This window comes from Hypoxylon trugodes (assembly GCF_022578975.1).
Source record: "Hypoxylon trugodes strain CBS 135444 unplaced genomic scaffold F4822scaffold_6, whole genome shotgun sequence".
Taxonomy (NCBI): Eukaryota; Fungi; Ascomycota; class Sordariomycetes; order Xylariales; family Hypoxylaceae; genus Hypoxylon; species Hypoxylon trugodes.
Window position 1 is genome coordinate 1,501,913 of NW_026250021.1, and position 19,550 is coordinate 1,521,462.

General features: G+C 47.3%; 9 protein-coding genes across 9 annotated transcripts; 5 read left to right on the top strand and 4 right to left on the bottom strand.

Moving 5' to 3' along the window:
- The first annotated feature begins 10 nt into the window (after window positions 1-10).
- Window positions 11-2,278, top strand: F4822DRAFT_287214 (uncharacterized protein). Its single transcript, XM_051454956.1, has 2 exons — window positions 11-390; window positions 486-2,278. Exon 2 carries the CDS (start codon window positions 494-496, stop codon window positions 1,970-1,972), a length of 1,479 nt encoding a protein of 492 aa, XP_051313348.1. The 5' UTR covers window positions 11-390; window positions 486-493; the 3' UTR covers window positions 1,973-2,278.
- On the top strand, window positions 2,279-4,761 carry F4822DRAFT_287238 (transferase family protein). The gene has a single exon (XM_051454957.1). The coding sequence runs from the start codon at window positions 2,584-2,586 to the stop codon at window positions 4,189-4,191; it is 1,608 nt and encodes a 535-aa protein (XP_051313349.1). The 5' UTR covers window positions 2,279-2,583; the 3' UTR covers window positions 4,192-4,761.
- F4822DRAFT_287209 (uncharacterized protein) lies at window positions 4,346-6,054 on the bottom strand. Its single transcript, XM_051454955.1, has 2 exons — window positions 4,831-6,054; window positions 4,346-4,786 (listed from the first exon to the last, which is right to left on the bottom strand). The coding sequence occupies exons 1-2, from the start codon at window positions 5,703-5,705 to the stop codon at window positions 4,429-4,431; spliced, it is 1,233 nt and encodes a 410-aa protein (XP_051313350.1). The 5' UTR covers window positions 5,706-6,054; the 3' UTR covers window positions 4,346-4,428.
- A 917-nt stretch (window positions 6,055-6,971) lies between these two features.
- On the bottom strand, window positions 6,972-8,481 carry F4822DRAFT_287507 (carbohydrate esterase family 16 protein). The gene is made up of 4 exons (XM_051454960.1): window positions 8,161-8,481; window positions 8,087-8,109; window positions 7,310-8,024; window positions 6,972-7,258 (listed from the first exon to the last, which is right to left on the bottom strand). The coding sequence occupies exons 1-4, from the start codon at window positions 8,292-8,294 to the stop codon at window positions 7,105-7,107; spliced, it is 1,026 nt and encodes a 341-aa protein (XP_051313351.1). The 5' UTR covers window positions 8,295-8,481; the 3' UTR covers window positions 6,972-7,104.
- A 657-nt stretch (window positions 8,482-9,138) lies between these two features.
- F4822DRAFT_287248 (uncharacterized protein) lies at window positions 9,139-10,644 on the top strand. The gene is made up of 3 exons (XM_051454958.1): window positions 9,139-9,477; window positions 9,529-9,747; window positions 9,815-10,644. Exons 2-3 carry the CDS (start codon window positions 9,712-9,714, stop codon window positions 10,487-10,489), a joined length of 711 nt encoding a protein of 236 aa, XP_051313352.1. The 5' UTR covers window positions 9,139-9,477; window positions 9,529-9,711; the 3' UTR covers window positions 10,490-10,644.
- Window positions 10,645-11,494: 850 nt separating this feature from the next.
- Window positions 11,495-14,030, top strand: F4822DRAFT_407017 (cytochrome P450). Its single transcript, XM_051458455.1, has 5 exons — window positions 11,495-12,175; window positions 12,242-12,722; window positions 12,778-13,178; window positions 13,237-13,498; window positions 13,570-14,030. The coding sequence occupies exons 1-5, from the start codon at window positions 11,926-11,928 to the stop codon at window positions 13,733-13,735; spliced, it is 1,560 nt and encodes a 519-aa protein (XP_051313353.1). The 5' UTR covers window positions 11,495-11,925; the 3' UTR covers window positions 13,736-14,030.
- A 131-nt stretch (window positions 14,031-14,161) lies between these two features.
- Window positions 14,162-14,845, top strand: F4822DRAFT_444205 (uncharacterized protein; the record flags this gene model as incomplete). Its single annotated transcript, XM_051463196.1, has 1 exon — window positions 14,162-14,845. The coding sequence occupies exon 1, from the start codon at window positions 14,402-14,404 to the stop codon at window positions 14,843-14,845; it is 444 nt and encodes a 147-aa protein (XP_051313354.1). The 5' UTR covers window positions 14,162-14,401.
- An 856-nt stretch (window positions 14,846-15,701) lies between these two features.
- F4822DRAFT_430329 (uncharacterized protein) lies at window positions 15,702-16,061 on the bottom strand (the record flags this gene model as incomplete). The annotated part of the gene is made up of 1 exon (XM_051461268.1): window positions 15,702-16,061. One exon carries the CDS (start codon window positions 16,059-16,061, stop codon window positions 15,702-15,704), a length of 360 nt encoding a protein of 119 aa, XP_051313355.1.
- A 391-nt stretch (window positions 16,062-16,452) lies between these two features.
- On the bottom strand, window positions 16,453-19,521 carry F4822DRAFT_407021 (uncharacterized protein). The gene is made up of 3 exons (XM_051458456.1): window positions 17,946-19,521; window positions 17,222-17,882; window positions 16,453-17,109 (listed from the first exon to the last, which is right to left on the bottom strand). Exons 1-3 carry the CDS (start codon window positions 18,849-18,851, stop codon window positions 17,063-17,065), a joined length of 1,614 nt encoding a protein of 537 aa, XP_051313356.1. The 5' UTR covers window positions 18,852-19,521; the 3' UTR covers window positions 16,453-17,062.
- Between the last annotated feature and the right edge of the window lie 29 nt (window positions 19,522-19,550).

A 19,550-nucleotide genomic window follows, 5' to 3' on the forward strand; every position in this document is an offset into this window, starting at 1 on the left:
GGGGTAGGTAGGGGACAGAACCCCGAAGTTCATTGACCGTGTTAAGGACAAACGTAATCCCAACCACGAGACCTAAATCGCCTAACGTTAGGTACGGTATATGCACACACTACCTAGGTATACACTTAATTTTATGTGAGTGTGTACGGTTTGCCTGGGTTCTTGGATACATCAGGTAAGGGCTCTGAGTTTCTATCTATTAAAAAAAGACTGGGAGGATATGCCCGTCGAAACGACCTGGTACCTACCCGTGGTGGGTAACGCTCAAACCGCTACGCCTCTGTATAAAAATTTATACTAGGTGTTTGGGTGTGTACCTAGGATGTAGTTAGGACGTTCTACAGTGATCGCCCGGTTGCCTACCTACCTTAGGTAGGTAGGTACATGTTGGTGAGCTATGACCATTTGTGCCCCTCCTTCAACACCGTCTTGTGTAGCAACCAAACCCCTAACAACGTGAACTCTTGAGTAACCTATCTATCTAGGTGGAATCATGGACAAGCTCAGTTACGAAGTACTCAACCTCATTGCGGCTTACCTCTACGTCAGACCATGGAATTATTTCAGTACACCAGATCCTGAACGAAAGTCACGGATGCTCTACCCCACCATCTCACGAGAATGGCAACACACGGCCGAACGGTGGACTTTTGAGCGCATCAGATTTACATCTAACGAACTCACCACATTTGCTAGCCTTTTTGCCGAACCCCGGCGACGCGCACTTTTACGCCGCCTGGGATATACCGTTTTACTTCCGACGTTTGGCGATTCCCGTCACGACTTTGCGAGGAACCAGGCTGCCTTCACGGATGCTATTCAGGGGCTTCTAAACATATTAAAGGACTGGGAGAGCGAAGATGTTGGGAGTCTTGAGCTTCAGATCTCTACTGATTGGGATGTCGATCAATCTACAGGACCTATCACTTTTGACTTTACAGTCCAAAACTCGAGTTCAATTAGAAGATTCCTCACACTTGACGGAAAGGAATTGCCCAAGGTGCGGTGTGTAACCGCCTTCATAATCGAAAATAGTAGTCCGGGCCGTGCGTTGCACCCGACAGCTATATGCCAACTTTCCAACGTCTTCCCACAGCTAGAAAGGTTAGAACTTGATGTTGAAGATCCGATGAACAAACGGAGGGAAATGCGCAAAGAACACCGTCGCGCACTTGCTGCTGGTCTTCTAGCGCTCGACCTACCGAGGCTTACATATCTACGTATATCTCGCCAGACCAACACAACGGTTCGTAACCACAGCTTTGACTGTGGAAATCTTGAGGATGATGGTATTGATCCCCTGAATGATGCTCTCAGGAAACTATCACAGTCTTCCCCACTAGTGCACTTGGAGTTAATTGGAGGTATCCTCGTCTCATCTGACCTCTTCCTAGACCGCCGCGCCCACGGTCATGACTCTTCGGTCTGGCCCACCCTGCGGTCTTTTCGCATTCAAGCTGAGATTATCGCGCCAAATGGGAAATGGTATTACACCGGAGACCCCAAAGCTGTTGAGGCCGAGCCGATTTCTTATTACAGTTCATCTGATGACGAGGACGCTATGGATAGTTCGACCGAGCCCGAAGATGATGAAAGTAGGGATGCTGTCGCGAATGGTCGCGAGCCCACCCATGAGTGGCGTGTGCAACCTGATCCGAATACTTTTAACCCACTGGCAGAAAGCATGGCAGATGCTGTACTTAGGATGCCGCGGCTTGCATCGGGCACTCTGGAAATTGAGGCGTACACGGGTCAATATGTGGATCTGATATTAATATGTGCGGAAGCGGGTGAAGATTTTATACGCGCACCAGGCTCACAATTTGGAAGCCCGGAAGATAAACGAGTAAGGCGGTGGCATGTATGGGTCGGTCCCGATACGAAATGGGAGGCACCGGTAGAGGTAAAAACGAAATGGAGAGAATGGTTAGGGGAGAACGGAAAAGCTACGAGTAGTATATTTTCATTATAAAGATGAACCTGCGTTGAATATCCGAGCCCTACACCATGGATAAAAAACGAAACTCTATTTAATACGACCATCAGTATAATATTATCAAAATACTAAGGCGGTCTTTGCCCACGATAGGGGAAGCTGAAAATCGCTGGGTACTTGAGGTTTCCGCAACACCTACACAATCTCCCCATCCATTAGGAAATCCCACAATTGAATATTTTTCAACCTGTTGGTGCTCTGGTTGGCGCATCAACCCACTCCGCAATGTTCTCTAACAAAGAGTTAGGGTAGGATTTGTGGGTTTGGATTTCTTTGTTGGTTGGATTACCAATTGAGAGTCTAGATGGGTCCAATACGACCAACCCAAGTATGATTCATTTTGATTCATCCTGACTCATTCCAACGAGTTAGCCGTATTACTGTTCTCGGAAAGACGCCGAATTGACGTAAAATGAGCCCCTGCGCCACAGCGTCGCGATATCCGTACATAAGCGACGACCTTATAAGGTCAGTTCGAGGTAGAACAAAATGCGACGAAGATCGTCAAAAACTCATAGCAACATGCGAACAAAGCTCTACTGCGGCGGAAGCTAAGTTTAGACAAAGGACCTTAAATCACCATCGTCATGACGGCATCACCATGTCGCGTGCGACGTACTAAGAGGATCTTCCCAGCAAGACCTCCGAAAAAGACGACAACTACGAAATTATCTATTCTTGACGCATCAGTCACACGATTCGCACCATGTGGCGCCGTCTGGCTTTATGATCAATCCGACAATGCCAATGCGCACGACCCAAGTGTGTTCCAACGCTTAGAAGAAGCGCTCACACAGACACTGAGCAATTATCCCCATTACTCAGGTCAGCTTCGCTGGGCATCCAAGGAATTCGTACAGGGAGACGTAAATCCTCGTTTTCTCGGGCGGCCGATTGTTGTGTATGGCTCAGAAGAGGACCCTGGGGTCGAGTTGGTCATCGCCGAGGATAGTCGAGAACTCAGCGCTATCGTACCAAGTCGAGAAGAACGGTCAACAGAGAAACGAATATGGAATGCGACAGATTTTCCGCAAGGCGAATTCCAGTCCAATACCAAACTCGCATTCTCGAAACTCGGAGAATATGAAGACCTACCAGGCGTTGTCATTCAATTAACACGGTTCAAATGTGGCGGATATGCGATTAGTATCAAGCTCGCCCATTGTCTATCAGACGCGCTATGTCTCACACAATTTGCGCATGCTTGGGAGGCGCAATCCCGATTGCTCTTTGAGAAGTCATCCGTGCCACACACCAATGGAGGGAAGACTATTGCGCCATTATTCAACCCCTCGCAGCTAGATAAGTATGCCAACTTAACAGCCAACGAGAAACGACCGAACCCTGAAAGAATAAAGAAGGCAAGAGCCTTACCCATGCACCGCTTCGACTGGTGGGCGACTGATGCCCCCGGGTATCCCGATTTTGCCACATCATCATCGCGCGTCACCATGCCACCAACAGAAGAACTAGCTCATGTAGAGCTAGGTCCTTCTACTTTTCCTCCTTGGCCAACATGGGACATGGCAGCGCCCGTGGAGCATGTACAGATCCGCTTCAAGGCCGATTCCATCTCAAAAATGAAGAAAGCCGCCGAAGCAAGCCTCCCTGGTTCCTTAGGCGATCAGCGTGTGTCGCGACTCGATTCCGCACTTGCGCATATATGGATTCTCATCAACCGCGCAAGACAACTCGAAAATGATCAAGATCCAGTGTATATGGATATCACCCTTGGAGTCCGTGGACGACTCGACCCGCCTCTACCAGATGCCTTCGTAGGATCCCCGATCTTATTAGGCCATGTCGCTAAAACAGGTTCCGAAGCGAGCACTGCTCCTATTGGAGCAATTGCGGGTTCGATACGGCAGACGATGTCCCTGTTCACTTCCGATGCGGTATCCGCTTACATATATGATGCGGCTCATGAAGTTAGCCCGCAACGTCTATGGCAAGCTTTCCTCGGGTCAAGGCATATGCTCGTTACATCATGGGTGCGGGCACGTGCGTATGAAGTTGATTTCTGTGCTTCGGGGCAACTCGCTCGGTATGTCCAGGGAGTGATGCCTCGAATGGATGGCTTGGTCCAGGTTATCGACATCGCGGATACGGGGGATTTTGACATTAGTGTATGCCTCGAGAAGGAAACAATGGAGAGGTTCCTCCAAGATCCTATGTTGAAGGTGTACGGGCTATGATGAGCGTAGGATAATTGGGGTGACACAGATGACTAACATACAACCCTATCCCATACCCTAAGTCTAAAATAGGGGTATGCATCTAGAGTTTAAAATAGAGCAACCAAGATACCCAAAAGACATCAAAGATTTGTTTCGTTTTAGGATGCTTCATATTGGCGATATCCAATAATAACATTCTACATGAACTAGCCATGCTTTGTCTGGTAACAATAGCGGCAGTGTCGAATTGAAGGATTACCAGTCATGATTATGTTCGAAATCGTACTTGGCCTTAGATGTTAGTTCTTCATCTAATAGAACGCGAACGGCTAACATTGCCATTCCCTTCGCACAATTTAACGCAATATCGTGGGCTTCTTTCGTGCTAGCCGCGGCAGCAAATTTGGGGTTATGAAGCGATACATCCGAGTCTGTTGGGATCGCAAAGACCCCGTGGAAACTAGGCGCGATGTGGGAAACGTTACCCATATCTGTAGATGCCGTAACTTGTTCCTGTTGCTGTAGCAGGACGTTCTCCCCGACGGCCTTCATCTCATCTACGTATGTCTCGCAGAGAGCCTTGTTGGCCGTCAGATTTGCGTAAGTAGGCGCACTATGCATATCAGCTACGATACCCTAACGAATCAAACAACTTACACTATATAATTAAGTTCGCAGCCGGTCGCCGTCGCTGCAGCCTCTATACATGCCTTAACACGAGCAAGAAGCTTGTCAGCCCCAGCGAGAGTTGGACTCCGAACATTCCAATTCATACGCGTATAATCGGTAATAACATTAGGAACTGTCCCTCCAACCTCAATCACAGCATGGATCCGCTCGTCGGGTTTAATCTGTTGACGAAGTAGTCCAACGTTGTTATACGCCGCGACGGCAGCATCCAGCGCATTGACACCATCCCACGGCTGGCCGGCAGCGTGCGCTGTTTTCCCGCGAAATTCGGTGCGAAACTTGTGACTTGCGATCATCTTTAGGGCCGCCAAGCCAGAATATTTCCCTACGTCATCGGAGAATTGATGCGCGCACATAGGATGGGCCATAATAGCGGCCGCAACATCGTCTTTAAATGCGCCAGCATCAATCAGCTTTGCCTTACCACCTCCACCTTCCTCCGCCGGCGTACCGAGAATTCGAATTCTCCCAGCCGCACCGCTCTGTTTCAAAGCGCTCGCAGCAGCGAGGAAAGCGGCGATAGACGATGTCGCGATCAAATTGTGTCCACATGCGTGGCCGATCTGGGGTAGAGCGTCATACTCGGCACATACGACCACAAGACGTCCAGAGGAGCCAATTTCGGCCTCGAAACTAGTCGGTAACCCATATGTGCTGCGCTTCACCGTAAAACCCCGATCTTCAAGAAATTTGGTTATGGTATCGTGTGCGAATACTTCTTCATATGCCGTCTCTGGGTGTTGATGCAATTGTTGGTTGATGTGCGTCCACAAATCCGACGACTCCTTCTCAATTGTACTATTGACAATTGATCTTAAACTTTCAAGAGCAATATTCGCCATTTTCCATTCTCATTTGAAGTTTAATTATTTTGTAACTATGCGAGGGGATGAGAGAGTAAGCGAATCCGTTATCTTGAATCTTTCAGGGAGGTATTCGACGGCCCCCTCCGACGGATATCGCTTCTAATGTTGCGACAGAGTCAACTATTACCAAAGTGCGGAAAGCCTGTCCTGCGGGGATGTTACATCATTCGCGTGGTCAATTTGATTGTATGATTGATGGGCTTTGGTGGATTGGAATTTTAATAATTTACAGGAACCCCCCTTTAGATACCTAAGTACCTAGTATAGATGTAAAGTTCGCCCTCTTCGCGACGTTATCCTGTGAATAATTGATGTTGTATTTCTTAAGTTCAACAATAATGATCAGTGAGTTTAAGTATCTGCCTTAGTCATCAGCACCTTCAAGTTGAAATTGATTACATAATCCATATGCCCCGCTCACTTACATAAGTGCTTAAGAGAAGATTTCCCTGCGACAACTCTAACCCTTACCCTTGTTCTTACCCCCATTCTTCCTCTTAATCTCTTCTCTTGTTTGAATGCAAGGTCAATCAATAGAAGCGCGATTCCGTCGAAGCTAAGTTTCCTCCAGGATCGCCGGCCATATTTTATATCCTCGCTCATCTAACTAGCTGTCATTCGCGGTCTTAGTTTTTATTCACCTCCATCGCAAGCTCGCACCACGCGTTCAACTATTCCCTTCCCGCACCGGTACCCGGCACCAGCGCCACGAATATTGCTAGCCACACCTGACGTGAGGGTAGTCAGTTATGTCTCGAAGGCTCTCTCAAACGTGTTCGTAATGGGTATCGGGTATTGTGGACATCCCATCTTCGTCGATGATGTTGTCCCGCCCTCATTCGATGCGAATGACGTAAGCAGAGACCTGCGCAAGTACAGTGCGTTATGAGGCTATTGCGACAATTCAATCGAGCATATTTGACGGCAAATGAAATAAAGCGCTCAATGATTCAATTATAAAAGATGAAGGGGCCCATGATTGATGGACACTTGGTCCTGGAAGCTTAAGGATTGAAAATTTGAGGACGAAGGAGATCGGCTCGAGAGCAGATTTAAATAGTGCCCAGTTGCCCGCGCGCACCTTCTCTCTCTTTGAGGTGTATGACTCATTGCGACCTCTTTCGTCACCTCATAGAAGGTTTCTTCTAATTTATATAGGTGAGGAAAGAGCAGTCCTACCACTATCAGCAGTCGCTTCGTGCTAATATTTATGTTCGGCTTCGGAAGTTACATGGGTAGGTCAGCCCCTTTTTTATTTAGTTATATACACGGCGAACAGCTGTATGGATACGTTTATGTACTGAGGTGATCCTCCCGTATACAAATGATCAACCTCGAACCCTCTCAAGCCATTTTTAACATACGATTGACCCACTTAGCATACGGCAGGGCCTACGGACAGAGCTTCCGCAATCTGTTTAGCAACAACATCGTGAATAGGATAAGTCGGATGTAAGTTGTTGAGCCAAAAATATTCGTTCACCGGAACCCCGCAACTTGGCGTGAGAGTGTTATCCTCTGGTGTTCCACTGAATAATCTATTAGCGTCGCATTAACACAAAGTAGGATTTTCGGCTTACTTCTGATAGGCATTGCAATAACCGGTTGTATTCTTCAGTCCAGCAGTTTGCTCGTATGTACTTGGCTTGTCCAGAACTTCGCCAAAGCTCTTATTTGAGTCATAGACCCAGACATTGACTTCCTCGGTGTGGTTACTCTTAAGAGCAGCAGCTGTGTCGGCCACCCTCTTATTCCAATCTGCGATGGCAGCCTTTTCTGTGTCTACAGAGCTCTTCCCTTGGCCGACGGTCAACGGGCTTCGATCCACTGGTGGAACATTAATAAAGACGAAGTTCCTCGCTCCAGCAGTATACAATTGATCCACTAGCCCGGAGTAAACGTTGAAAATCTTATCATATAGCGGCCCTGAAGAATCGGGTCCCGATCCGTACGAGTTCCCTACATCATTGATACCAATCCAGAAAGCAAACACGGAGTCGGCACCGGTCCATTTCGGAGCAGACGGAGCTTTGGGGGAGTCGCCGGTGTACCCTGGAAGAAATTGATCTTGTACCTGCTCCTTCACGGATATGACCGTCGGTTGATACGGTTTAACGAGATCCGAGTCGACAGTAGCACCACCGTACGCTAGGTTATACGTCTGCAAGAGAGAAGCATTGTATTTGATGGTAAGGAAGCCAACCCAGTTCGGCCCATTTGAAGACGTCCATCCAGGATAATCAGGATTACCAAAGGGATGCGAGGGCGATGGTGGAGTTTTCGTGTAGTCGAACCCTGGGAATGTAGGTCAGAATCGTTCGCATTGACTTTAGTACCTTCCCCTTATTTGTTAGTACCTGTCTGTGTATAACTATCTCCACTGGGAATATATTAGCATGTATTCCTCAGAATTCGCTCGCCAAAAACTAACAAGATGAAGGCATGTTTGATATCCTTCCACCCCGTCCATTCCGTTGTCGCAGCGCATGACTCTTTTCTCATAGGTGGTAGCGCATATGTACCAACAGCAAGATACACCAAAGCCACAGCAATTAGTGAAGCCATATTCGCTCAATACCAAAGCCAGTGAAGGGCCGGTTGCGAAAAACCGAGTCTGAATTGAACTCGAGACGAAAAGACCGGACTTCTTACTAATGCGCTGGGATTGGAATGAGAACAGACCTTAACAAGAGTTTGAAAAGTCGGGCTGCGTTTCAAGACGAAAAGATTCCAGTTCGCGGGAAATTATATATCCAAGAGCTAGCTTTAAGATTTATGGGATACATATTTATATTGTCTCGTGTATCTGAGATCGAGCCGCCCCCTGGATCATGTAACCCTCGCCAGCGGGGAACAATATCTTACTGGGTACTCATCACATCATAGAAACTAGCCACCTAGACTTCGCTAGCATAGAAACAGCGTGTTTCGAGCTCTATAATGGGATGTCCTTGGGGGCTTTCGAACCTACGAACAGTAAGAAGTTGGAGAACACGGGACATCAGGCACCGCCCTTTTCCATCTAATGGTCTATTTCGAGCAAGAGTCCATTTAATGGTCCAATTAAATACGGGATGGCGACGATTCAAACTCGCCCGTTGACCCTACGCGGAGGCTGAAGCTCCGGACTACGGTGGGAAAGGTACCGCATTCAAGTTAAGATGCTACACCGGCCGAGAACTTTATCCGAGCTTTCGAGTATCTAAAAAGCCTGGGTGTCAACCTGGAAAATGCGCCTTAGTACTTGTGAGTAGATTAACTCCGTAGATATTTCCGGCAGCATATCATGACTATTGTGTTCCTAGCGGTGGGGTACTAACGAGACTTCCTAACATGCACAAATGTTGTTATTTAGCGAAATAATTATGAGCGTGCGATGTATGTCAGGATTTCTAGGACCTACCTAGGTAATACATAACAATGTACATTGTATATATTAGCACGGCCTAGAATGCACTACAAGACATCTGTTCTGACTACAGAACTCGGATATATAAAAACCCGCCAGCTCCGCAACTCAAAGGTCTAGAAGGTCGGGATAGCTATAGGGCGGACGTCCTACGGGTTCTCTTGAGGCTGATACGCCGTATTACATATGCCAACGTTTTAGGGACAATAATAAGAGATATGGGTGCTATTATTGGCTGATTGTTTCAAGTCACATTTTAGAGTAAGCACGATACTAACACATTCTCAGCTTAGAGAATATCATCTTCTCGTTATGAATTATGGAGAGAAGCCATGTTCGGTTAGTGTCTACCATGTGCCACATTGTCTGAGGAACTAATTTGAAATAAAGGCCCATATTCGATTCCTAGATCCACTACCTGCGCCGCTGAAGAAGCTGGGGTATCTAGTACTTAAATCGATTCAGCTCCAGCTTCCACGAAATTAGTAAACTCTTAGTTAAACTTCCCTATATCTATCTTCTACCAAGTTAGCTGCTGCCGACCGTTTACAAAATACCTGGGAAATTGACAAAATGGAGAATAACAAACCCACACTTCACTATATGGCGGTACACCTCCCAATCGCCCGAACTGTTTCGTGCCAGTAAACTTGATATAGGAACTAACACGAGATAGAATTCGGGATCCCAGCAATGTCTTTGGGAGATAGAAGAGCTGGGTATCGAGTATGACTTAGTCCTTCACGAACGTGCGAACGGACGCGCAGCGGCCGCTCTTAAGGACACACATCCACTTGGGAAAGCACCACAACTAGTCACAGCTGATGGCCGTACCATTGCAGAGCGCAGCGCTATCGCATTCTATCTCATCGAGACATACGATAAAGAGGAGCGGTTCAAGGTACCCCCTGCTGGGACTCCCGGCTTTGACAGTAGCAAGAACGACAGACTGCGCGAAGAACAGCTTCTGTCGTTAGTCACGACTTCGTTGAATCAACATCTATGTATGAAGTGCGTACTAAGAGTATTTGCGAACGCAATGCCATTCTTCATCCGCCCGTTTGCTCTAGGCTTCAATAAAATACTCGATAAGGCATTTCTTGACGCTGAAGTTGACAATATCTTCAAATTTCTGGATAACGAACTAGAAGGGCGCCAATACTTCAATGGGACAGAACTACCGACGAGGCTCGATTTTGTTATACAGTGGTATGTGGACTTTGGTGCTCAGGCATGTTCCATCGACATAAGCAAATATCCAAGGGTGAAGAGTTGGTTTGACACGTGTACCTCTCGCCCCGCGTGGAAAAGAGCACTAGAACAGGGTAATGGTTACGACTTGACATTCTAGGGAATCTGCCAATGAAGTAGAGTATTAGGGTTGCAGCGATGGGGGGGTTCTCTGGTGACACAAGAAGCTCTGTTGCGGGATCTTCTAGTTTTCCCGTTTTAAGCGCCCCTGGGCTTTGGTAGAATATGATCACATGTAACGCAGGATGTTGCCTTTCCGGCTAGTAGCTAAGAATGTATTATATAATTCCATTGATGGCCATGAGAGCTCTAAAGTAGGAGTAATGCTGATGCTGATGTTACACAAGTGTTAGTAAGCTAAGAAATAGGGGGGAAGCATCAGGACAACACACATAGGAATATACAAGAACTCAATCCACCCAAGTATTTCTCACGAAATCCAACCCACCGTCCAAGAAACGACCGAGGCTCGGCCCTTTAACTCGATAGGCATCGCCTCCGGCGCATGCAAGATTCCATCCTGCAACCCCAGGAATGCAAGCCCTAGATTCATAGCACATCATTTTACACCGAAGCCTGCTCATGCAGAGTGATAAGGTCACATAATTGGATTGTTTCACTTGCCACGGAGCAACTATATGCTTCGTATAGGTTCTATATGAAGCCTATGATTATCGGGTGACGCACCGCCAGCATGAAAGGATTATTTTCATACGTTAGGTATATTCGCACGGCTCTCGCGCCTGCTTCTTAGTCTGCATCAATTAGCGTCAACGGTTTTTTCTCCATCTCCCCGATGGATCTCAAGAGAAATATTTTTGACTTTTTAGGTATTAAAAAAGCAATATGTAAGCGCATACCAGGTAGCCACATTTGCGATCAAATCAAAACCTACAAAAGAAGAAAAAGTAAGCTGTGATGTTGACGATGATTACGGTTTAGCGTAGCATGGCTGCGTGGCTACGAAGCTGAGATGCGCCTAGGCAATGCATGTTTCTGACCTGTCATATTTCCTCTTGTTCATCGGTGCTACCTCATGCGCCGCACCTATATCCTTGCTGGCCTTTTTGGGGTTGTACGGCTGCTTCTTTTGCTTTTTCTTTCGATAAGACTTTGCGATCGTAACCTTCGCGCAACGATCATGTAATTTATACTGATCTACGTTGCCTTCGAGCGTCCCTATACCGGTCATTTGTGTAATTCTTGACTCCTTATCTTGTATGGTGGAGTATGAATCTCTTGGTCTATTGGCGGTACATGCAGTCCACCCCCAAATTTCAAGCTGGGCAGCTTGAGATGTGATGGATAATGAGCTCGACGATGATTCTGCCGAGTTACGCCATGGCGGGGAAGCTCCGGTACGGAGTGAGTGATATAAGCTAGGGGTAATGTTACGTGTAGATGGAAAATGGGTAGTTTCGAAAGAATCTACAAATATCGGGAGTCTCTCCGTTTGCTCCGTTCTCAATATTTGCCTCCAGAGTTAATGTCAACAGATTCCAACTACCCAAACCACCACGATTACCTTCTTCCACGATGTTTTTCGATGAATTCTTGACAGTTCTCCCTTCCGTAGGACTTCCTGCCACCATCCTATGTGTCTTCGGTGGGATATGGCTTGCATATAATTTATGCATGATCTTGTACAACCTGTCTCCCCTTCATCCCCTTAGTCACATTCCGGGGCCATTGCTGGCGAGAGCAACGTACTTACCGGAGATGTACTATGATCTTGTGAAGCATGGCCGGTATACATGGGAGATAGCGCATATGCATGAGAAATATGGTAACATGAATTTGATAGTTTTCTCCCCAATATACGGGAATATACCTGGCTAATAGGTGGTGTTAGGACCTATTATTCGCATCAATCCCAATGAGGTACACTGCAATGACATCAATCTCATTGATGATATCTACGCTAGTAGCCATCGTAGACGGGATAAAGCCGAGATCGTAACTAGAGGTGTACCGTACGTCGAATCCGGCTTTGCCACTACTGGTCACGAGTTGCACAAGCTACGACGTGCTCCAGTTGTTAAATTCTTCTCCCGTGCAATGATAGCTCGGCTGGAAGATGACGTTCACCGACTGGCGCAATCCCTTTGTGACAAATTACTGTCGAGTGTCGACGGCCCAATCGACTCCGTCCAAGCTTACAGTTGTTTCACTTCAGATATCATCTCTATGTACTGCTTCGGTGAATGTTTCGGTTTTCTAGAACAGAAAGACTGGACCCCTAACTTTCACATTGCTGAGCTTGCCGTATTGAAGCCGATTTACTTCCTTCGGTATTTCCCCATGCTTACTAAACTCTACGGACTTGCAGACCAGTAAGCTACGTTCTTCCCCTAGATCTTAAGAGTCGGAGTTTCTAATAGATCGAAGCCTAGTTGACTATCTCCCTAAGGACCTCGCTTTGTTCATTCAGACATTTAGAATCGACGTGCCTAACCATGTCCGCAACACACAACTCAAAATTGACTCGGGCGTAACCATGGATCGTGCTACTATCTTCAACACTCTACTACAATTGCCGCCTGGACAGAAGAATTTATTGAACTCGAACCACGAAGCAATGACCCTCCTCGCAGCAGGGACCGAAACCACAAGCTGGACTCTAACCGTCATCACATACTATCTGCTTACCCAACCCGAAACGCTCTCAAAACTTACAAAAGAGCTGGGAGAAGCCGTCGAAGATCCAAAACACCTACCGAAATGGAATGAGCTTGAGTCTCTTCCATACTTACAGGCGGTGATCCAAGAGGGCTTACGCCTCTCTTACGGTAGATCTTTCACCACATCAGTATAAAGTATAGGAAATTCGCTAACATCCTACGTCAGGTGTCACTGCCCGTTCGCCACGTATCCCAACAGACGAAGATCTGATATACACTGGTGAGTGGAAGGAAGAGAAGGTCCGATACGTGATTCCTAGGGGGTACCCCATTGGCATGTCAAGTGCCCTCGTCCATCACGACGAAAGCGCATTCCCCAACTCATACGCGTTTAATCCCGAACGCTGGTTGGATCCCGAGAGCAAAAAGGTGGCAGAACGTGGCTTTATGCCTTTCTCAAGGGGTAGTCGCAATTGTGTAGGGATGAAGTGAGTCCTCCTTGATCTTACCCCTCATAAATCCCGCATATTGGGCGTCGAGCTAATGCAGAGACCAAAAGCCTCGCGATTTGCGAATTGCATGTAGCATTAGCTGCGCTTACATTACGCGTCATCCCTCGGATGCGTCTCTTTGAGACGACAGAAGAGGACGTACTTTATGATTACGACTTGTTCATCCCGCAGACCAAGAAAGACAGCAAAGGGGTGAGAGTCACCATCTCATGAATGTATTTCTTTGATTTTCGCCCGCTTTTCTACCGGTACGGAGACACCTAGCGGAGTTCATTTTACCTCGTTTGTTTATATGGATTAGTTGTTTGAGTAAACGATATGGGATTTACATGGTATGAGTACTTTAGGTGCTCAGTATGATGAGTTACGATTTCATCTATTGGAAGTCTTATGAGAGTCTTCCTACACGTTCATTTAATACCTACAAATAAATTACTACTAAGAGTTTGTCTCCGAAGCGCATGGGAGTTGTATGTGACGAATAATTGGTACGTACCTGAATGGCCTAAAAGTGACGATCCCATCGTCACACAGTAATCTCAGATACTGGGATATTCCCTCTTCTAAGTACGCTCCACCTGTATCCTCTCTTCATGTCTACATATGTATTCACGATGGGGTCGTATTGCATGCCTCCAAAAAAAAAAAAAGGAACGTAGATACATGAATCCAGCGGTGAAATTTCTGTAGCTTTCCTCGATCAAAATCTAGTTCCGTATGTATGTTTCCCGGCGGTGTTAGTCCCAACATTGCTTTTTCCATCGCGTAGCTGGAAACTTGCCGACCCGCTCGATGGCCCCTCCCAATTTCCCAAGATCGGATTCTTTCCTTCAATTTTTAAACATCCTTAATAGCTGAAGAAACAAAAGGCGAAGCAAAATGCCCATCAAGAATGAAAACACACCACCATGGCCAAGGCCAGCTCATCGAGTCGTAGGCACCATAGCCCTCCTATCCGGATCCGAACAAACACCACGCTATCGCCGCCGCCTGACCCGTCGCGCGCCTATCCGTTCGGCGACGCTCTTCATCCCGCAAGACCCGAGCGAAACGCCCGAACATCATTTCCCGTTACAAACCATATCTGCGCGATCGACGCAGTCCCGCTTCATAAACCGGTACGATAGCCGCGAGATCCTCGTCCTAGTCGACGGGAGCTGTATCAACAACAGGAGCAAAGATGTAGTTACCAAACCGCTGGCCGGTGGGTGTAGCTTCACATACAAGAGTCCTGGGGGCGTCGCGTTTCCGTTTATGGAGGGGAGCCGGAATGATGGTGGGGTGGTTGGGTTTCCGCTTGAGAAGCGTGGGCCTGGGGGTTAGGGCTATCATGCTACAAGCAATAGAGCGAAATTGAGGGCTGTTATTGCGGCGCTGGAGTTTCGTGCTTGGGAGGAGGAGGGTTGGAGGCGCATTGTTGTTGCGACGGACTTGAAGTACGTTGTCGATGGTGCGACGAGTTTGTTGCCGCAGTGGGTGCGTCGCCGTTGGCGAACGAGTCGGTTAAAGAGAGTCGCGAATCGGGATTTGTGGGAGGAGTTGAGTGGTATCATTGAAAATCTACAGAGATTGGGTACATCGGTTTCGTTCTGGTTGTTGTGCTCTGGAAGCTTGGCTAATGTTAATTTGATGCTCGTGCGGGATACTAAAGATGCTGCGCGAGAGGTTGTTGTGGTGCATAAAATGGATGCGACGGCGGCTGAGTTCACGAGACTTTGTGGTATTATGGTGTAGAGCCGCCAGATATTGCCCTTGTCTGAAACCCACCCAGCTGCTTTGAACTTGGTTGATGCTACGGTTGGAAGTGTTGTGGGAGTTATGATCATAAACCTTTAGACTTGTATTTGGGCGGCCACCTTCGCCAACAGCTGTACTTATTAGAACCGTGAAAACTTACCTGCTAGATTTATAATAGATTTTAAATACAGTACTAATATTTGCGATCGTGGGATGTTGATTCGTCGTCGGGTATCCCGTCCTCTGGTAGCTTGCCCTGAGAATAGGGGACAAAGATCATCAATCCACGACGTACAACAACACTCACACAAGTTCATTGTTCGATATCTTTATTGCGTTTCAAGCATATTATAGAATTACCATTACTTACGATGCGGCCATATGCGCCTCTCACGAATCCAATACCATCCATACCTACCATAACAAAAACACTAACCCAACCTCAAAAAGTCGCAGAATCAAGCCGCAACTCCTCCTCATACTCAATCCAATCATCCGCCTCCACATACTTGGTACTCATGAACAAAAACGAGCCCTTCTTAATCGGCGCCATATCCAGACAATTCTCCATCTTAAGAGGCAAAGCATCCGGTCTGCTAGGCTTAAGGAATTGAAACTTTGGGAGTGACATATCTGTATCACCACTACCAATGCTGCTTCCCGATGATACTGAGGACTCAGATCTATCGAGAGTAGGATGTTTTTGACTTGCCTCTCTTTCTCGTCTGCGTGCTACTTCGCGCTGTTCCTCGCGTATTGCAGCGCGTTCGCCTGCGATTCCTCGACTTGTGGTGTATGCCATCTCGAATGATATTTTTAGCATTGATACGTACCTAGGTACTCGATCGATAAATTCTTCAAGAGATAGGGTCGTATGGATGTTCCTTAACTTAGGTTGGTTGTAGTAGATGGTTTATCGAATAATATGATACACCATCGTAATCCGGAAGCTGAGGCTGGCGTGATATAGACGGAAAATCATCATAGCCTGTTGAGAAACAGAGTGAAATATTGGAAACGATGAAATGTCTTAACTCGATATATATGTGAGTCGTAGAAAACCATTGTTTCTCAAAGACGTTGAGAGAATGCATTGTCTGTCAACAATTGCCGAGATGTTCTTTATGGAGGCTTTGGCTTAAGGATTGACTGGTTGGGTAGGCTAGGTGTGTAGATATTATTAGAGCGAACAATGGAATTGGTGTAGGAGCTCTTTGATAGTATCGGATTGTGGGTTACGAAGATGATCGTAAATCTACCTTGCGCGACGTCACGCTCGAGATAAGCGACTTGCCATATATGAGATAAGTACATATATATATTGAAGTATATAAATAGCTTATCTGTCAAGGAAAAAACATGAACATTAAGTCGTTACGTCGTTACGACTCGCGCTACTATCACGAAGCCATCCTGTGAAGAATGCGACTAGAATGATAATCAAACCAATGAATCCAGCTCGACGAACGTGGTCCTCGTACCTGTGATCTAACTAGAATCAAAAGACGAGACCAGCCTCGCGCTTAATTGTACCCAACCTAAACGCTTCCTTGACCCATCCTGATAGTATACCTGATAGTATAAACATGTGAAACAAACGCATTGTAACGCCACACACCAATATTGAAAAAATCTCGTGAACAATAAGCTCGATGTAAATCGAGACTAGTTTTTGGCAACCATATTGGGACCTGAAGCCGGGGCTGCTAGAAATCGCGGCCGTGGTCCGCTTTTGAACCTTTAGCGCCATCGCCATCGCCATCGCCATCGAACACTTAACACCTCGCAAAGACAATAAAGCGACTAAGTAAGAGTCGCAAGCATAGCTCTCACCAAACCAGGTGGGGGACCTATCAAAGAGTAATGTTAGTCAAAAATCCCTACAAGGAAGAGCGGCTATAGCGCAGAGATAAAAGCGCACCTTCACCTATCGATACTTAGGCACGCTGATGGACATCCTACCTTTCTTGTCCTTCTCGATGCGCACCCCGCGCCGCGGCTCCTCGACCTTCTCCACTTGTTCTTCGTACAAGACGAGTTCACCGGTTGGTAGACGTTCGGCTGATACCAATTCGCGGTTGGTACTGTGGCTGTGAGATCGATGTCGCGAGTGGGAGTGATGGTGGTGTCGTCGCTCGGCCTTTAGGAGGTCGCGCTCCGCTTCGAGCTGTGCAATTTCCATCTTGATTTCCCGATCGGAACGACGTCGGTCATCGCTGATTAATGCAAGGGGTCCGACGGGGACTTCTTCACTGTATTCGTATGGATATTCTCGCGGCTCGATAATAACAGGCGTGCGTGTAGTGGAGGTGGAATGACTGCGATGGGTACGAGCAGTGCGCGCAGGTGAGGCCTCACGGATGAATGTCTGATTGACAACCTCAACAGGTGCTGGCGGAGGAGAAACGACGGGTGCTGCGGTATGTACGATTGACGGGGGAGGTGGTGCAGCTACGGGCGGTGGCGGAATGGTGAAGACTTCTTTTCTTTCTTCAACAACATCGCCAGGAACCGATCGAGCAGCAAATATCTCTTGATCGGCTTTCTTATACTCTTCGCTTATCTTCAGCAAGTCATCGATATTCTGCTGTCCGAGAGCTTTTTGCACGATGATGACATTACCCTAAAAATGTTAGACTGGTGAATATGTAGATACTTTGGAATGAGATCGAACGTTAGAACATACCTCTTCGATGAATGGATAGCCCAGGTCGATGAGAGCCCCCTTGTGAACAAGTCGGACTGGTATCCTCGTCTTTCCTTTCTTAGGGTACTCGCTCTTGGTGCTTTTAACACTCTTAGCACTTTTCGCACTTTTGACGGTGATGGTAGTGCCCCCGCTACTACTGCTCGAGTCGTCCGAATCGATACTGCCACTTCGGACGCTGCCGCGATGCCTATCTCTCGAGTCGTGCCGTCTTCTCGATCTAACCACCTCCATCTCACGGACGCGCTCGGGGTATGCACGGTATTCATCGTCGCCGTAGCGATCGGGCTCGGATATCCTGATTTCGTCGATGTCTCGCTCAGCATATATCCTTGGTGGAGGTAGAGCCCTTGATCGCGGAAGAGGGACGACCTTGTATGGGTCAGGGCGGGGTTCGCGACGGGGTTCATATTCATCCCTTTCGAAAAATCGTGGCGGTGGGCGCCGATCAAATGTGTCGAGAGACGACTGTCGACGTATCAATTGTCCGGGTCGTCGTGGGGGAGATGGCATGCGAAATTCACGGCCCCGTTCTCGTTCACGGTCTCTTTCGCGGTCGATGACGAGGCGCTCTACCTCGGGAGGCGGAGAGCGCCGAAAGCGTGGGCCTTCATCGTAGTATCTTTTCTCGCGGGGATAATCATCATCCCAGGGTCGCGGTGGTCTTCGTTCAAATCGTTCATCGACGGAAGCTTCACGGATTCTTCCACCCGGGCCGCGAGTGACTAAACGGTCGCGTTCCTCGAAGCGATCCCTTTCTGCAACTGGTCGATTGCGGTCGCTCTCAAGAGCGAAACGACTCCTGTCCCACCTCTCACCACCACCACCACCGCCGTACGACTCCCCGTAGGCCAAATCCTCATCCACCAACCTTCTATTCGACATTTCTTGATTGGTATAATTGGTATAATATAGTAAAAAGGATATTACAAAATAAAACGAAGTAAATCAAATAAATGAATAAGTAAATGATATTCGCAAGAATTGAAACTGATGGGAGAATGTAGAAGATGGCGGTATATGATGTCGACGTAATGATGTTGGGCAATGGCTTGTAGCGCTTGCAGCGGACCTTCGGGCTATGACGACAGGAGGGGAGCCAGTCCGGAAAAGCAGCGTATTATATCGATGGTAATAGAAGATGCGCGGGGCCTCTTTTTCGTGAGTGGCTTAAACAATATCCACCACACTGCGCAACACACCTTGGCGAACCTCAGTCGCGTATCTTGCTACCTAAGTAAGTACCTAAGTAGGTAGTCCTACTTTTCTATTTTTCTTATTTGTTATTTGCACACGCAGTGGTGCCGTATGACCTGAATGCGACTCTGTCCGTCGCGGACTGACCTGATCGATGAACCTGATCAAGCAGCGCAAGATAGGATGGTAGGGGTATGTGGGGATAAGGTATTGATGCTTATGGTTGTCTTTTTCGTAGATATATAAGATGTTCGCCGAGTAAGAAAAAAGAAGTCTTACTTAAACAGAAACTTTAACAAGTTTAAGAAGATTCGACTGGAATTGAGTTTAAAGATTTGGAGGGGCAATCAAGTTCTCTTAAGACTTAATTACATCAGAGAACTGGTG

Coding starts and splice junctions, on each gene's coding strand:
- F4822DRAFT_287214 (XM_051454956.1), top strand. CDS start 494: ATGGACAAGCTCAGTTACGAAGTACTCAACCTCATTGCGGCTTACCTC.
- F4822DRAFT_287238 (XM_051454957.1), top strand. CDS start 2,584: ATGACGGCATCACCATGTCGCGTGCGACGTACTAAGAGGATCTTCCCA.
- F4822DRAFT_287209 (XM_051454955.1), bottom strand. CDS start 5,705: ATGGCGAATATTGCTCTTGAAAGTTTAAGATCAATTGTCAATAGTACA. Junction 4,787..4,830: donor TGCGAACTTAATTATATAGT/GTAAGTTGTTTG, acceptor TGATATGCATAG/TGCGCCTACTTACGCAAATC.
- F4822DRAFT_287507 (XM_051454960.1), bottom strand. CDS start 8,294: ATGGCTTCACTAATTGCTGTGGCTTTGGTGTATCTTGCTGTTGGTACA. Junction 8,025..8,086: donor AGATAGTTATACACAGACAG/GTACTAACAAAT, acceptor CTACATTCCCAG/GGTTCGACTACACGAAAACT. Junction 7,259..7,309: donor TATTGCAATGCCTATCAGAA/GTAAGCCGAAAA, acceptor TAGATTATTCAG/TGGAACACCAGAGGATAACA.
- F4822DRAFT_287248 (XM_051454958.1), top strand. CDS start 9,712: ATGGAGAATAACAAACCCACACTTCACTATATGGCG. Junction 9,748..9,814: donor CCACACTTCACTATATGGCG/GTACACCTCCCA, acceptor AACACGAGATAG/AATTCGGGATCCCAGCAATG.
- F4822DRAFT_407017 (XM_051458455.1), top strand. CDS start 11,926: ATGTTTTTCGATGAATTCTTGACAGTTCTCCCTTCCGTAGGACTTCCT. Junction 12,176..12,241: donor GCATATGCATGAGAAATATG/GTAACATGAATT, acceptor AGGTGGTGTTAG/GACCTATTATTCGCATCAAT. Junction 12,723..12,777: donor CTCTACGGACTTGCAGACCA/GTAAGCTACGTT, acceptor AATAGATCGAAG/CCTAGTTGACTATCTCCCTA.
- F4822DRAFT_407021 (XM_051458456.1), bottom strand. CDS start 18,851: ATGTCGAATAGAAGGTTGGTGGATGAGGATTTGGCCTACGGGGAGTCG. Junction 17,883..17,945: donor GCTATCCATTCATCGAAGAG/GTATGTTCTAAC, acceptor TAACATTTTTAG/GGTAATGTCATCATCGTGCA. Junction 17,110..17,221: donor CATCGAGAAGGACAAGAAAG/GTAGGATGTCCA, acceptor ACTCTTTGATAG/GTCCCCCACCTGGTTTGGTG.